An 18,336-nucleotide genomic window follows, 5' to 3' on the forward strand; every position below is an offset into this window, starting at 1 on the left:
ACTTTGCAATGGCTCAGCAATCTTCTCATTACCAAAACATGAGGTATTCTACACCTCGTTCACCAGTTGTTTATACTTCTTCCGTAGGTGCTATAATGCAATCCAATAATGATCTGACTAATAAGTCATATAATGAACTTATCTATGAGCTTGTGAGTCTCGGTACCCGATACTCATCAGCCATTGTCGCATATTCTCAGCGACTGCAATCCAGGACTGGTGGGGTTGACAAACTCCACGAGAATATTTCTATCCTTCAGAGGCTTCTTGTGGAATCCAACATGAAGATAGAAGCACTAAAGCGAGAGAACAGAGATTTAAAATCTTTGCTTAACTTTTCTTTTCGAGTGGCTACTCCTTTAGATAGGAAAGACATGCAGATTTTTGAAGAGCAAGAGCGTTTAAAGATTGAGGCAAAGAGTCTCAAATTTCTGTAATTTTGCTTTATGATAATAAAATAATACTTCACAAATATTCATATTTGTGTTTCTATCTTCTGGTAGATGTTTTATGTGCTCCATTTTATTTCTTTCAGGGATTTTCATATATATGACATGATCCAATAACTCATATAAATATGCATATCCACACTCTCAGTAATCTTCAAGTTAATAAAAATCTCAAGGAGTTCTACTGGTCTAGGACTAACTTACTTTTTTATAATCGCAATAATCAGTCTTCTTCCTAGGTGATACTTCGATAACTGACCAGTTAATAACTTAAACTTGAGACTTTCTCTCTTATGATTGTCATAACTCTTCTATCCATCATGAGTTATCACTTATTCTAACTCTAAATGATTTGTTCCTAATGTTCACATAAATTCTCAAGACCAAGATTTTACTCCACATATAATAGTCTCCAAAAGAAGATCGATCTATATATCCATAAAGATAGTGCTTTGCCAGAAATCATTTACTGGCGGCGTGGTAATACTATTATCATAAATGAATCCTAATAAGGCTAAAACTTCTCCTAATCAAATTACTCTTCCAAACACAATTTCCATCGTATTCTCAAAATCAAAACAATTCTTCAAATATGTGGAATACCATTCATCAATCCTAAATATCCTTTCTCATATTACTAAAAGGTATTCTATATCTACATTGGTATGAACAATAATACTTCTAATGAAAATTGTTACTCTTACCACTAGGGTAACAATTCAGCTTCCAAACTGAATTTTCAAGCACTACCACAATTAATAGAAACAATGACTCATTTAAATTAAACAATGTACAATTTACCAATCCCAATGACTTAACCTACTCCAAAATAACAATAATGCAATACTACCATCAATTGCAATCAGATCAACCTTAACTATGTTTAACCACACATAGGTCCTAGTAAAATATCGGTGACGATACCAGCTCCAACAGTTCCTGGAGCGCCAGCATCTACATCTCTCTGAGTGACAACATATACTCTAATGGGTATGTGCACTTGCCGTAGTTGTGGATGTCTAAACACATTGGTCAGCAAACTTACCACCTCACCTAATCCTTCATCCATCGGGAAATTTTGATCCTCTTGATTGTTATCTCCCTTAGGATTCCGAGGTATTCTATCACGAGTCATGTGTCCATTCTTGAAACACACGAGTATATGTATTAAAACCACATACTACCTTTCATACCTTAAGAAATTCAAGCCTACTAACGACTAAAATTTCAAGCCTAATATTTGGTGCATTTCTTAAGGACATGTGGATTTACTGCCCAGAGACGTATTGCTCTGATACCACCCTGTGACGCCCCCAAATTCTGTTTGGGATCGGAAGGACATTTGAAGCGTCGAGACATGCAACACAAGGTTACCTGCCCCCGTTCATGATATATAAGATGCAATGTTCCTAATATGTATCTAACATTATGCAATATTCGCAGCGGATAATTTTTTTTTCTTTAGTAATACTATGCACCAAATTGAAAATATCCCAAATGCTTAACACATATTTCATACAGAAAGAAAGACCCATTGAACAACTAAGATCACAACACTAATCCAAAATGGTTATGATCCAAAAAGTACTAGAGATGCAACTCCATCGTACAAGTAGTAATTTACGTTAACTACTATATTAACATTGACGTCGCACCGTCGCTTAGTCAACTGTGTCTAGTTGATCAGCTCCTGATTCTCCTTCAGGTCCTGTAACAAGATCTACCATTTGGGGGGAATGGTAGTTGGGACTACCAAAGTGAGATTTGATTACAAATCTCAGTAAGTTAACAAAAAACTTCCACACAAGCTAATGATGCATGGATGACAGTAAAAGCATAAATGCATAATCAAATTCATAAGTAATTAAAGCATAACTTAGCGTACAACATAACATAATTGACATAACTTAAATTGAAACATGAACTGAACTTGACTTGACATGAACTTGATCTGAAACTTGACTTAGCATGAACTTGCTCTGAAACTTGAATTAACATGAACATGATATGAAACTTGACTTATCATGAACTTGTTCTGAAACTTGACTTAACATGAACGTGATATGAAACTTGACTTATCATGAACTTGTTCTGAAACTTGACTTAACATGAAAAATACATACTCCACAGTTGTTGTGGCCCCATGTATTCTACTTGTAAATACATACTCCACAGTTGTTGTGGCCCTATGTATTATACGAAAACTTATTCTTTAACTGCTTAAATACATACTCCATAGTTGTTGTGGTCTCATGTATTCTACGTGTCACAATTGCTGTGTCTCACGTAGTGTATGCGTCACAATTACTGTGACCCCATACATAAGTAATCACGATGAAACGTGACTGGAATACGAAATGACTGAAGCCCTGACGTAACATAACGTGACTTGAACATAACTTGAAATACATGACCAACTTGAGATAGAAATATTTCGTAACATGACATAACATATAATAGGCAACATATTTAACATGACATACTTGCAACAGTGAATATTACATGACTTGACATACATGTAATAGATAGCATACTTAGCATGACGTACTTGTAATGTACAGTAATACATCACAGAATATATTATGTAACAGATAAAAATTGATGACAGAATAAATTCTGTATAATAGACAATTACGTGATAACTTGGCATGGCATGGCATATATGATAACATACATAAATACACTGTAGTTCTTTTACTTAGCACACATACACAGTAGACTGCTAGTAAGTTAAAAGCTAACTTACCTCGATCTCCGCGTTTCTTATAAAACTTTAAGCGCGATCACGAGGAACTGTAATTAGTGATTCTAAAAGTTAGCACTAAATCACACATAACTTGAATATGAAAAATACTAACTTAAAGAGTAAAATTTCCATTTTACTCTCTACATGTAGGAAAATGACCGTTTTACCCATAACTTAAGGATTTTGCATACTAACTCCAAAAGTCACCAAAATTTACATACCTCATGTAAATTTTATCCTTAACTCAAATATCAATTTATAAAAATTTAAAACTAATCACAACTATTAAAAACTCTATAGGGTCGAAATTCTCATATGCTATTTCCATTGATTTTTGTTTTCTAACTTGTTTTGATCAACCTTTTGATCTATGACTTATAAATATGTGATCTTCAAACCAAACCATCACATGGTTTAAAAAGATGTCCTAAAACATATATAAACTTCTAATTCAAGATCACATGGTTAGAAATTAACCAAAACATAAATTTAGCCAAGAACATCCACACTTTGGCTTATCTGAATATCTCTTTGCATAAAATTTCATATCTTTGAAACTAATATCAAATAGCTTCAAAATAATAATATAACATATATATAAGATGTTTAGGATCCTCCAATAAAATTATCAAAGTCATTAGAATAGGTTTAGACCACCAAAGAGTTAAACTTTCTCAAAACAGAAACTGTTTTTCTTCTTCCAGTTTCTAAGTTTCTAAATCTAAGAAAATATTTCATCAAAACCTTTAATCATGCAAAAATCCTCAACCAATAGTCATATATACATGTTAACAATACTCCATAAAAATTTCAGACCAATATCTATCCATTAGCTTGGTCAAAAACTCCAAACTATAACATATTCTCCAGTTTATCTTCCAGAATGACCTTTCTATAGTTTACATAATATTTGACTGACCAAATTATCTTCAAATAGGACAAATAAGATATCTATGTAAACTAGACTAAAAAACGAACAACTTATATGAAGGAGACTTTATGATAAAACACTTACAAAAGCTTCGAAATGGGCGTGCAAAAGAACTCCTAAAAGCTGTCCGAGAGAAAGTGTTTGATATTCTTTTAAAGGAACGTGTAAATGAAGATAAGTTCGTGGGTGATGGCTGGAGATACTTACGGACGAGATAAGAAAGATGATAAGTCTGGAGTGAGAGTTAAGTGTAGGACTCTCTTACCCGAAGTGAGAGTTAAGTGTAGGACTCTCTTACCCGGAGTGAGAGTGGAGTGTAGGATTCTTTTACCTAATAATATCTACAAAAATCAACTCAAGATATTTTTACCCAATAATATCCATGAAATTAGCTTAAAATATTTTTGTCCAATAATATCCACAAAATTAGTTTAAGATATTTTTATCCAATAATATCTACGGTTTTGAACAGACGTTTCGCCCGAAATTACGAAAAAGTGTTATTGCGCCATAAGACCTTAAATAACCCTCCGAGTCTAATGGCACATACCATAATACATTTTGACACTTCTAACCATCTCCAATAATAAAAAACACACTATAGTAAATAATAATACTAACTATGTAGGTAGACAAAAATCTATATGATTAATGGATTCGTGAAAGCTTATAGAGTCTTCACGAGGTTCTTAAAGTCAATAGAAATTCCACAATTGAATTTCTAGCAGGTTGTTACATAGTCTATGCTGTTTGGCAAGTGGACATATATTACATGGACTAGCTTTAGTCGAAAAATGAACATCACTTTTAACAATATCATTTAAAACAGTTTGTGTCATGGAGCCACAGTCCAAGTCGAAAATGCCACAAAGTAAATTCATCATGTTTTGTAGTAATAGAAGTATTGACACTTTTGGAATGAAATAAAGTAGAAAAAAAAATTGTGAAGAGCAGTGGGAGCAGGTGGTTCGGGCTGTAAGTAGTATAATCCATCATGCATCTCACCCTTCCCAATCGTCATCAAAAGTTGAAAGGTCTTGTATATATCATGAATTGGAGAAGAAAAGTAAGCAACAATTGGAATTTGTAGTTAAAGACTTGGCAGAAACAAGGTTAAATGAAAATGCTGGAACACATAATACATGTTTGAAAATCAAATGAGGAGAAAACTGTATGTCACCAAGATGAGTGGCAATCGCGGTTGTACCATTGGGAAGTTTGACTGAGTGACTAACATGAGTGATATTGAATGTAAAAAAATTGGGATTGCAGACCATGTGGTCTGTTGCCCCAGTGTCGAGAATCCACTATGGAGATGAGGTGCTTGTGCTGTTCTGTGTTAAGAAATAGGAACTATTACCAGACATGGTGGGGGAGTGGAGAAGCAGCGCCTAGTTTACAGCTGCAAGTGTGTTGTCAATGGTGGAGGATGAAGATGGTTGGAGTAAAGTAAGAAGCTTGCTATACTGTTCTTGAGTAATAGGCGAGCCATTATGATTTTGCTTCTGCTCAAGAGAAACAATATTAGTAATGGATTTGGATTTGGGGCCATTTTTGTGGCCTGAAGGATAACCATTCAACTGATAACATTTATCTTTAGTATGGCCTGGTATACGGCAGTGAGAGCAAACTGGAAGGTTGGGATTAGCTTTGAAACAGCGCTCAAGGGAATGTCCTGAAATGTTACAATGAGAGCAATATAAACGTTCCTTGCGTGAGGATGATGAAAGCCTTGGATCTGGTCCTCGTGTGACCATTGCAGCTGGTGCTGGCGTTGGTGCATAATGGAGTTGCCGACATCTCTCTTCTTCTTGAATGAGAGAGAAAACACGGTTTAATGATGAAGTGGATCAGAAAAAAGTATTTGAGCACAGATAGCAGCATAGGAATCCTGCAGTCTCATTAAGAACTGCATGACCTTGTGACAGTGATGATATTGCATGAGAATCTTGACAGATCCTCAGGTACACAGAGGCATGGGCTCGAATATCTCGAGTTCATCCCAATACCCTTTGAGCTTATTGTAGTAAATGCTCACAGAATCATTATCTTGAGTTAAGGAAGACACAACTTTCGTGAGTTGGAAAATACGAGGAGCATTCTGTATAGAGAAGCGCTCACGGGGATCACTCCTTACCTCTGCTACTGTCTCGGCATGGGTAATTGTAGGTCGAAGGTCTGGACTGACAGAATTTTGGAGCCATGCAATGATCATATCATTGCATCTTTCCCATGGGAGGAACAAAGGATCTAAATCCAGAGGCTTGGAAATCTTACTCTCGAGGAAACTAAGCTTATTTTTTATGTTTAGAGCTCTATGCATGAAGCAAGACCAGGTAACATAGTTTTCAGTAGTGAGTAACTCGGGGACCAATGGAGATGAGGCGTTCTCACTAGCCTGAATGAAATACAGACTGGCTGGGTGATGAGGATCCTCGAGTTTGGGGTTCTCAAGAATAGCCATGGCGGAATGAGTTGGGTAACTTGGAGGGCTTGAAGACGATTGACTCTGATACCATAATGGAAATGGTTCAGAAATAATTGTAGAGAAAATAGAGGAGGTAGAGTCTGTTTATGAAGACAATATCAACGTCTTCTCCTTTCCATTATCTTGTAAGATATATATACAACGAAAATGAATTAAACAATAAAAATAAAATAAAGAATACAAAGTGACAAACACAAATAACATAAGCATATTCCATCGCATTCTATTATTTTGGTGGTGGCTCTCTTGTAACTAATTTGTCAGAGTGAACGGGAGGTGAAACGTGAGGGGCTGCATGAGATAATTCCAATATGTGCAATAATAAATGAATTTCTATGCGTTTCACCACCACCTTGATATATATTAGGCTATTTTTCCTTGAATTCATGTGCTATATATAAAGTCAGCTAGCTGCTAAGATCAGTACTATCGACAGATATGGACATGCATGAACTATCACTGTCTAATTAAATTCCAACATTGATTGAGATCATCAACTCGGAACTTTCTTGAAAGCCTCAACCTTAGGTACTCCTCATGCATTAAAGGTTGAAGTTTTTGCTTACAATTTAAGAAATACACATCACACAAGCAACCCAGTTGACTAGCATGCATGGATGCAGACGAGAGCATCGTACTGATGAGTAGGAAAATGATTTGAGTAGCATCTCGACCACAACTTTAACGCAACTTGATATTAAAAGTTTGCTTTGTTTTGTTTTTTGTTTTTATTTTATTTTATTTTTTATTTTTCATTTGTTTAGAAGTACTGCTGTTGACAGTGCATGTATTAATTGAATTGAAGGTAAAAACTAATTAAATTCTTATATAACTAATACCAAATTATGGTTTAGTTGTTGCTCTATGCATTGCTCTTAAAATTATGCTTCATTTTCTACATTAATAAGGCTAGCTGCTGCATGCTAAACGCACAGATCAATTAGTAATAGCTAGGGATCGAGAGCTGGTCTGATTCTATCACTCTAGTTCAAATTTGACTCTATTTATGTTTGATTCGCTATTGAATGGTTTGAAGATGGACTTTCTTGCATGTTTAAATTAAGATTTAGATCCGATCAAAATCTTGTTGTAGTCAATTTTCTTTCTCTCATTTCTTCTCCTACAACCAAAATCAACCTCATCGTCCTCCTCCATCTTCGGCCTCCCGAGCAACCTACTAAAACTTTATATGCTCTCTCTATGCCTACCTCTTCAAAATTTCCTACTTCTAAGTATATATTATCATTACATTTATCCTATATATCCCCTTAGGATGTGGAAATATATTGAAGCCCCAAAGTTATTCAAAGTTGTTCCTTTTCACTGTGATCCTACTTGAATAGTCAGATTTTTTGAAGTTTAAAATCCGAGTCGGAACCGTGACTAGGAAAGTATTGGAGTTGAATTTCAGAGTTCAACACGATTATGTAAAACTCCAATCTCCAATTCTAATTTGAATTTAAATTAAACAATGTATTAAATGTTGTCATTACAAGGTGGTAATTATAAATTAGCGTAAGTACCTCTAAACAGCGCAAATGGCTGGTGCATGGTTTAAAAATAGTTGTGTGCCTATCGTTACTTTAGATCTAATACGTGCTTGAGAGTTGGAGTCTCTCATACCATACTATCATTTTTATGTACCGTTTTGTTTACCAAACAAAAGTTATTCTGTTTTATAAATGAGTGATGCTACTCATCATCTTACATCATATACTTTATATATTTTAAAGTTATTTTTTATTTTTTATTTTATTTTATTTTTGTTAAACTAATTAAATTGTTCTACTTATAAGCCATATACCACATATTTGTTATAGGAAAAATGAAAAAAAATAAATAAAATAAGTGTAGTATGTAGAAATCATGATATGTAGAATTATTCTTTATATATACATTTTATTTACCATTCAAACTGCGCCATTTTTCAACCCTTAATCTCTTGCTTTGACTCGCACATGCTTCAAGTACAATATTGGCCGAGCTTCAAGAAACAATGGGAGCTTCATTCCAAGTAGCCTAAAAACAAAGAGCTTCATTCCAAGCACAGGCTCATGAGTCATGAGCCTCATTCTTAATAGTGGATCAACTCTAAATCGAAGGTGAAAATATATTGAGATTCGTTGGTAGTGAAAAATCATTTTTTATTTTTATTTTTTTGCAACGTGGAGTTTGAAGATTCATTTGGTTACCAAGAAATTGTGAGAAAGATCAAGAGAGAAGAGAATTTATCACTTTTTTTTTTTATATAGAAAATATAAAATGTAATATAAATTGGGATGGAGAAAATGAGGAAAATGTGGGAGAGACTAGCTAATTTGAGGGTTGCTTCTTTCATATTCTCAATTGTGATTAAATACAAAGCATAAGTTCCTACTTAAGAGGAAATTATATGGAGATAAGATAAGGTAAATAATTTGATCATTATGAAAATAAAATCATTTAATTTGATATTATGAAAATCAAATCACTTGATTAGAATAAACATCAAATCAAATTCTTCATTTAATTTTATCTCTAAGACCTCCTCAAACACAAGGGGTAGATAAGATGCTAATTCTTTGAAATCTTGTGTTTAAAATATGAACATAGCCCTCATATAGGTTTATGAAATGATGAAAGTAGTGTTGATAATAAAGTGACCGGCAACTAGAACATCAACTATGGAGTTGTACTCGACAAAACGCTAATAATGAGCCAAAGTCAACAAATAGCTAATAATAAGCCGAACAATTAAGCTAACAATAGGCTCAAGATGGCTTTGGTAAACTATAGAACAAAACAGAGGGCCCTAAATTGGTTTGGAGTTTCAAACAATACTCACAATAAACCTTAAAGAGTAATTGGGCTAACAAAGAACCTAATAATAAAAGTTCGCAGCTAGTATATATACTCCGAAGAAGTTGATTTAAGGTAGAATACGGTTGAATGAAGATGAAACTTCTGTGAAATAGGTAAAGCAAGCGGAAGGATTGAACAAAGAGTAAAATATACCACATGATCGTGCTCAGCGTTAGCCAACAACTTTGATACCATGATAATATATATATATATATATATATATATATATATATATAATATCAAATAAATTGGGATGGAAAGTGATGAGTATGATTCTAAATAGTAATGATTTGTACAAAGCCTAAAATTACAAGTATCATGCAGTTCTTTTATAAAACAATGGATCCCAGCATTAAAAAATATAACAAAAATTACCTTTCTTAGTGAAATATACTATTTTTTAAAAAGAGGCATACTACACAATAGCCTCACATCAAACACACTAAAATTTTTTGAGTGCAAAATAAAATAAGGTAAAAGAGTAAAATCACATTTTAAAATAGTATGAAAAAGTGTGGGCTGCTATTTAGAATTTCACTTTTAAAAAATATTGACTTACATTACTTAAATTTATACCTAGCATTTGGATTCTAAATCCATAATTCTTATTAGGGGTGTAACCGGTCCTATTTGATCTAATTTTATACATTTTTTAAAATCCAACTGGTACATATTGGTTTTAAAGTTTTAAGGACTGATTCACTAATGAAATCGAAACTTTCGATTTTTTTAGTTTCAGTTCGGTCTGATTTTTCCAGTTATACATATTATTTATGTTTGTAATAATATGATGTTTACATATACTAAAATATTAGTCTATTTATATTATAGTATAAGTATATTATTGTATAATAATTAACGCATACTAGTATAATATTGAATTAAACTATTTTCTATAAAAGTTCTAGACTTTTTATATGAGTATATAATAAAAGAGAAATGATATTTGCAGTCGTGGTTGTGCAAGCGGCGTGCAGTCGTTTTGAAAAAAATGAATTAATATGGGACCCACATAAAAAAACTAACTTTTTAATCGTGGATCCCACTTTTTTACAAAGCGATTGTGCGGCGTTTGTAATTCCACAACTGTATGTAACATTGCTCATAATAAAATGTGTAAAAATATATTTACAAAAAGAATATATATATAATAATAATTTATTATGCTAAAAATGTATTTAACATTGATATATATATATATATATCAAAAATAAGTTTATATTAATAACTTAATATTAATGTAATTTATGTTTAAAATTAAAATTTTAAGTGATATTAATTTTATATTATAAGATTAATTTTATGTTATAAGATTAATAAACTTGAATAATAAAATTAGAGTATCATATTATATTAATTAGAAATTTAACATATAATATATATATATAATATAATATAATATAAAAAATTGCAAAAATATATATATCAGTTCGATGGAAATTAATTTTTAAAATATAAAAATTAGTACAACATCAATTTAAAACCAATTTTAATTCTTAAGAATCAATATTGCGTAAGACCGTTTACGTACTAAGGTCGATCCGGTCGGAAGGCTGCGTTTGATTTCTCAATTCATCTGATTTAATTATTATAACTTTTGTAACTTTCAACACAAAATATAATAAATAATTTAATTTTTTTAAATTTTAAAATAAAAATAATATTAAAAAATAATATTATAATAATATTTAATTTAATTTTTAATTTTTATTTTAATTCAACTCAACTCATTTTAATATTTTTTTATTATTTTTTTCACCGTAAATTATTATTGTATGATTTGGTGAGAATGATGTCACATGACCTCATGTCCCATTTCCTGGGCTGGAAGTGTTAACGTAACCAAATACTGCTTCCTTCAGCACCAATCCTCCATACCTAGTCTGCCATTTAGGTCGAGTGCACACCCCGTCAATATGCATTTCTCGCGGGTGGGACCCAGAGATGTTTTCATGGTAGATAAACATGTGACCAACCCCAACGAAGGGCCTAGCACACCAGTCTCATCATTCGCTTTTGAAAATTTTTCAACAAAAACGTAATCTACAGTAATTTTTATATATATTTTTATATATTTTATTGATCTAATTGATTATATATTTAAAAAATTAATATATAATCATACAGTATTTAGACACAAAAAAACCTCTACTTGTTGAAACTCGTGGCTGATTATAAAATTATCATATTAGTCAATGACTGCATAAAATAATATTTTTATTTTAATTATTTTTATAATTATTCTTAATCACCCAATAAACAATGTATAGCCACAAATTTTTAAGCAATGGAAACTCGTAACTAATAAATATTATAGTTGGAATATTAATCAAGTGGCTTGATGTTGAGGAATGCACTCTCTACATCCGATCTCATATATATAAATAAAAATAAAATAAAAATTTATTTAAAATAATGATTAAATATAAATAAGAAATATCTGAAATATCTTCTTTTATTTTTTTATTTGAATATAATATATAATTTAGAGAAACGGAAAAAATTTATAGATTTTTCAATAAATTATTTTACTTATCATTCAATATTATGTAATTATCTGTTAAGAAAACAAATAAGTATATAATATAAAAATAATGAATAAAATTTTTCTTCTCCGACATTAAACACTACTCATAAATAGTATAAATTTGGTTTAGTTATCAAATACTAAATTATTTCATCTTATTTAATTGTTATAATTTTTTTAAATTTTTATAAAAATATAATAAATAATTTAATTTTTTTAAATTTTTAAATAAAATTAATATTAAAAAATTATATTATAATCATATTTTTTTATAATTTTTTAAAATATATTTTATATTATTTCACTTCATCTAAATTATCTAAACAAACGAGGGCTGAAAAAGATGTTTATGGCCTAAATAATAATAGTGAATTGTGGAAACTGGAAAGAGGGCTTTCAAAGCTGGCTGCTTGACTAATCTTTTGCTTGCAGTATTAAATAATTTATAAAATAATTTTTATTTTTTTTTAAATTTATATATGCATAGAAATGCATGCCGTTCTCTAATTTTTTTTCTACATGGTGTATTTAGTTACCATAATGTGTGGTCCTTTCAAAATTAATTTCTTTGTTCTTAATAATTCTTTTAATTTAATGGGTAAATTCTAAAAAGCTTAAAACTAAAATTAAATATATGAAAATAATAAATTTATTAATATAAACCTCAAACTTCCTGATTATAATTTATACCATACTAATTAAACTTTTTAATATAGAATCTAAAGTGAAACAAATATTAGAAGAATCATTTAATATTAACATTTTGTACAAAATAAAATAATTTAAAACTTTTATCCTTTAGATTTCACTAAACAAGAAAAAATTTATTTGAGAAATCAATTCAAGATTTTACATTAAACTTGTATAAACTAACTTACGTACAAAAATGAAAGATGGATTTATGAAAAATCACTTAGTTTTTATTGAAAACAAATTTTATCAATTTAAAGGAAATGCGAAGTTGTATTTTTTTATAATCTTATTTCTATCATACAATTATATGGTAAATTATAAGGCTTAGTTTGGATACAAAAACGATTTTATCTTATCTCGTCATTATAATTTTTTTAAATTTCTACACAAAATATAATAAATAATTATATTCTTTTAAATTCTAAAATAATAATAATATTAAAAAATAATATTATATTTTTTCAACTTTTGACTTTTATCTAAAATCATCTTATTTTATCTTATTGTCCAAACTACATCTAAATCTTTTTCTTTAAAATGAAAGTTTTTCGTTTTATTTTGTAGCTTTTGTATATAGTTATGATTTTGTAATTTACGGTAAAATCAACTTCATATTTATTTCATTATTCATTTTATTTTACGTAAACAGTACATTAGAAAAATTGACAACCGTGTAAAAATGTCGGTTTCGCCACTGTTTGCGTGTGTATCCATATCATATATAAAGTTGCTTTCTTTTTATTTCTGCCTTTGTTTCTGATATTTCCGCTCTTTCTTCTCGTTTCGCGTCCCTCTGTCTGTCTGTTTTCGTGTGTCCTCTGAGAGAGCTAGAGAGAGAAAAGAGATGAGTACGCTGCGACCAAGCTCAGTAGCAATGCATGGAGGAGAAAATCATTCAAAGATTCCTGAAGAAGCACTGAAACAGCAGGACCTTGATGCCGGTGCTCTCTTTGTTCTTAAATCCAAAGGTAAATTGAAAACAATTGCTACGAACTTAATTCTCACTTTTCAAACTCTTAACTACTGTTTCTTCCACCATTAATGTCATATCATCCTCACCAGCATATATATGGTCTTCATCCATGTCTCCTTTAATTAATTTGTGCTTTTCCTCATCATCTTCTTGATCTTTTTTCCATCTCTATCCTCTTTTGTTTTTCCCTGCGTGTCTGAACTCGCATCCCTAGCTAATTCCCCGCCCCCACATGATAAAGATGGATCAAGCTTGCTTGCACCAAACCACCACCCCACCCACGTTCAGCATACCATGCTGAAAAGTCAGGCCACATAAATTATATAAATATATTAGGTTTGAAAATGATCTGGATCTCTCTATATTCACTTTGCTTTCACAATTTCCACCTACCAGCTAGCACTCAAAAAAACATATATTTACTAGAGACTCTCTCTCTCTCTCTCTCTCTCTCTAAACATTTATAAATGGGCACATACCGTGTATGTGTATGTGGTGCATGTGAGGCAAATCTTTTTAATTCTAGGAAAAATTAAAATATGAAGAGAAACTTTCTAGAGAAAAGAGCCTTACCTTTTCAACTTTGCATTGGGTATGTGATGATCATGGGGTATGTGCCACTTTGTTTCGTATCTGCAAAATCATGAGCTACTCATTATATGATTATCATGATGATATATATGTTTGGTGCTAATAATTTGATGTGCCTAAAACATATGATCAACAGGATCATGGCTCCACTGTGGTTACCACTTGACAACTTCCATTGTTGCTCCACCTCTCTTGAGTCTTCCATATGCTTTTACCTTCCTCGGATGGACGGCTGGGATTTTGTGCCTGCTTATTGGAGCCCTAGTGTCCTTCTATTCCTACAACTTGATATCCTTGGTTCTTGAACACCATGCTCAACTGGGTCATCGCCACCTCAGGTTCAGAGATATGGCTCATGACATCTTGGGTAACACACCTTTCCCCCAGCTGGCCTCCTCTTTTTTTGGAAGAATTTGAATGCCTAATATTACTCTTATCATGATTTTCACCATCATAATAATAAGCACATATATGGTTTCTATTTAATATATATACATACATATATATAGCATATTTATCGGAAAATTTATACTTTGATATCTTACAAATTAAGTACTACCATACATATATTGAAGTCATTTATTAAAGAATATTAATCATATATATGTATTTTATTACGAAAAAAAAAGGAGTCTAGTTTCAATATTTGAATATGAACTTTATCTATGAAAAGTTGTTATATTCGTGGAATATCGGCACATTGCTGATGTAAAAGCTCACTCTAAAAAATAAAAAATTAAAAAAAAAAACCTTAGGATTTGTCAAAACCACTTGCCCAAATATCTATCATGGCAAGGCAAGTGTGTGGTCAGAATATTGGCATTTAACTTTATTTCTTGAGAATAGACTGATTAATACGACAGTTTTGGAGACACCTGCTCTTAATTAGGATTTGTAGAATTTTAGTGACATGTGTAGAAACAAATATCATTATCAATCTTTCTTATTATGATATTTCACGAAGATTTTTTTTTTTTTTAACACTTTAGGGATTTTTCACGGGAGGTGATCCCTTCATTAATTAATTTTTTAAAAGAAAAACATAAAAGTACTAATTAAGTTAAAAATGATAAAATATAAAATGAAAAATATTATTTTTTAGATTAAAATTTAAAAAATAAAATTGGAATTAAGTATCGCTTTTATGGAATAATAGAAAAAAAAATCTTTAAAATTTTGTATTTTTTATAAGCTTTTTTTTTCTAAAATAAGTAACTCAAAAGTCAATGTTATTTTATATAAAATTTTTGGAGGGGAACATTAGGTGCATGGCCTGTTGGCTGTGAGTTCAATAATTTTTGTCCGGTATTGAAATAAAATATCCCTTTATGTCAAACTTTTATTTGACGTTTCTATTCTTAATAAATTCAACTTTGACAATTCATCTCCACGTTTTCTTTTCTTTTAAATTCTTAGACAAAAAATAATAAAAAATTCAAAAAAAATAATATTTATAATTTTAAGATATGCAAGTCTCGCATATCTTAAATTAAGACTTGCAAGTTTTAAAAGTTTAAAATTGGATAAATCTAAAATTCACATAAAAAATTATTTTTTTAATGATAAATCTCACTTTTAAAAAAAAAAAGAATATGTAAGATTTATACACTCTAAAATTGTTTCTAGCATTTTATGTAGTCAAAATTCAAACTTTTCATTAAAACTGCATGGCCATCAAAATATAAATATGGTAGATATTATATGCACCTAAATGATCTTGTGATAAAATTTGCTTTCTCTTGTTGACCTATTTATATATATATATATATATATTTCAATTTCTTTAACATGCATGATATATAGGAAAGCATGGTTTTCCTATAATATTTTCTTCCACCATCTAATCTAATCCGATTGACTTTGGCATGCAGGACCAAGATGGGGTTGGTTTTATGTGGGACCAATTCAATTCATGGTTTGCTATGGTGCTGTTGTTGCTTCTACACTTCTGGGTGGACAGTGCATGAAGGTCAATCTCTACTCTAAAAGGCCTTCTGCCTCCATGTCAATATTTTCTATATCTAGGCATGCAAAGGGTTAGGGATGATCACATCCTAGCCTCTATACATTATATATAGTACTACTATTGTTTGGGAAAAAAGCTTGATAAAAACTCTCATCTTTTCTTTGTTTCTACCCTAATTGCAGACAATTTACTTATTATCGAACCCAGATCATGAAACTATGAAGCTATATGAATTTGTGATCATATTTGGATGCTTTATGTTGATTTTGGCTCAAATCCCATCTTTTCACTCATTGAGGCATATCAACTTGGTATCCTTGGTTCTATGCCTTGCCTATAGTGCCTGTGCCACTGCTGGTTCCATTTATATTGGTAAGTATCGCTCTAATGAAGTTGGTAGAAAGATAAATATATAAAGTGGATTCTACAACGTTTATTGTTCATTTAATCTTATATATCCGAAATATTGATATATATCTCCCATTTGAGATCCTAAGGTATTTGATAAAAAGTTGGAAGGAATCTTTGAGCTGCTATGGAGAGATTTCAGAGAATTTTTTCTTTCTTTCTTTCTTTCTTTCTTTCTTTATTAAAAGGAAATCTGGAGAGAGAGAGAGAGAGAGAGAGAGAGAGAGAGAGAGAGAGAGTTTTGATGGCAATCTTATTTATTGGCAAGTATTATTCATCCTTACATGCATTAATATAGTAGTTGCTGCACTTGATTTGGATTTAACTTATAAACCATGGATCAATTTTGTTAGGACATTCATCCAAAAGGCCAGAGAGAGACTATTCTATAATGGGTAAATCTGATGATCGCATCTTCGGTATCTTCAATGCCATTGCCATCATTGCCACATCGTATGGAAATGGAATAATTCCAGAAATCCAGGTTTGAAATGTTTTCAATCAATCTATTTTCACACTCTATTAGATTTGAGTGCAATTTCTTTAAGAGGTTTGGACAAACAAATGGAGTCAAGAATAGTATGAATGCCCAAATTCAGCAATACGAATTTTGTGGTTATAGGCAACAATAGCACCTCCAGTGAAGGGAAAGATGTTCAAAGGACTATGTGTATGTTATGCAGTAGTGGCGGTGAATTTCTTCAGTGTAGCCATCTCTGGCTACTGGGCATTTGGTAACAAAGCTGAGGGCCTCGTTCTCAGCAACTTCTTAGACATTAATGGCAAACCTTTGGTGCCGAAATGGTTTGTCCTCATGACCAACATCTTCACCATTCTCCAGCTATCTGCTGTTGGTGTGGTGAGCTTCTCTCTCTCTCTCTCTCTCTGTGCTGGAATTTTGCAGGCCATTAATTCACCCTGCATGGGATTTTTACAGGTTTACTTGCAGCCCACAAATGAGGTGCTTGAGCGTGCGTTTGCTGACCCAAAAAGCCAAGAGTTTTCTCCTCGCAATGTTGTCCCCAGGTTGATATTTCGGTCACTATCCATTGTAATAGCGACAACCATAGCAGCAATGCTTCCATTCTTTGGAGACATCAATGCGCTAATTGGAGCTTTTGGGTTCATGCCCCTTGACTTTATATTGCCTGTGGTGTTCTTCAACTTGACATTCAAACCATCCAAACGAAGCTCCATTTTTTGGTTGAACATCATTCTCGCAGTGGTTTTCTCCACCTTGGCACTCATTGCAGCTGTTGCAGCAGTTAGACAAATAAGCCTTGATGCCAAAACCTATAAGTTATTTGCTAATGTATGATCGCCCAACCCAAAGTGATGCATGTATGAGCTGATTGGTTGTAAACCTATGCGATACATTCAATTTATTAAATGATAAATAGTATATGCATGTAATTTATAAGTAATTAGCATCTATTGATCTATATATTATATATACAATAACAACACTTTTAAAAGAGTAACAATATTAGCACCTTAATTTTCAAACTTTGGTTGAGTACGTACCTAGCCTTAACCTTCTATTCTTTTAGAATAACGCTATATACATCTCCCAAATGCACAAGTCTCCCGTAGGTCTTTTATACAAAAGTGGACATTATTATGAAAAAGTGTAAATAACTCATTTTTTCTTTATGGGTTCTACGTTTTTTTAAAAAGACATAAGCAAGACTTGTGCATTTGGAAGCTTGTCCCTAATATTACT

General features: G+C 31.6%; 2 protein-coding genes across 2 annotated transcripts; one reads left to right on the forward strand and one right to left on the reverse strand.

The window, feature by feature from the left end:
• Window positions 1-6,086: 6,086 nt before the first annotated feature.
• On the reverse strand, window positions 6,087-6,590 carry LOC122293738. The gene has a single exon (XM_043102228.1). It carries the CDS (start codon window positions 6,588-6,590, stop codon window positions 6,087-6,089), a length of 504 nt encoding a protein of 167 aa, XP_042958162.1.
• Window positions 6,591-13,428: 6,838 nt separating this feature from the next.
• Window positions 13,429-18,037, forward strand: LOC122293297 (GABA transporter 1). Its single transcript, XM_043101829.1, has 7 exons — window positions 13,429-13,643; window positions 14,376-14,606; window positions 16,111-16,208; window positions 16,388-16,577; window positions 16,967-17,097; window positions 17,236-17,472; window positions 17,551-18,037. The coding sequence occupies exons 1-7, from the start codon at window positions 13,520-13,522 to the stop codon at window positions 17,929-17,931; spliced, it is 1,392 nt and encodes a 463-aa protein (XP_042957763.1). The 5' UTR covers window positions 13,429-13,519; the 3' UTR covers window positions 17,932-18,037.
• Window positions 18,038-18,336: the final 299 nt, after the last annotated feature.

Source organism: Carya illinoinensis, chromosome 14 (assembly GCF_018687715.1).
Source record: "Carya illinoinensis cultivar Pawnee chromosome 14, C.illinoinensisPawnee_v1, whole genome shotgun sequence".
Taxonomy (NCBI): domain Eukaryota; kingdom Viridiplantae; phylum Streptophyta; class Magnoliopsida; order Fagales; family Juglandaceae; genus Carya; species Carya illinoinensis.

What these genes read in the sequence shown, in the direction of transcription:
- LOC122293738 (XM_043102228.1), bottom strand. Translation starts at nt 6,590, where the DNA reads ATGGCTATTCTTGAGAACCCCAAACTCGAGGATCCTCATCACCCAGCC.
- LOC122293297 (XM_043101829.1), top strand. Translation starts at nt 13,520, where the DNA reads ATGAGTACGCTGCGACCAAGCTCAGTAGCAATGCATGGAGGAGAAAAT. An exon ending in CTTTGTTCTTAAATCCAAAG is followed by an intron (nt 13,644 to 14,375) that starts GTAAATTGAAAA and finishes TATGATCAACAG; the next exon opens with GATCATGGCTCCACTGTGGT. An exon ending in GAATAATTCCAGAAATCCAG is followed by an intron (nt 17,098 to 17,235) that starts GTTTGAAATGTT and finishes TTGTGGTTATAG; the next exon opens with GCAACAATAGCACCTCCAGT.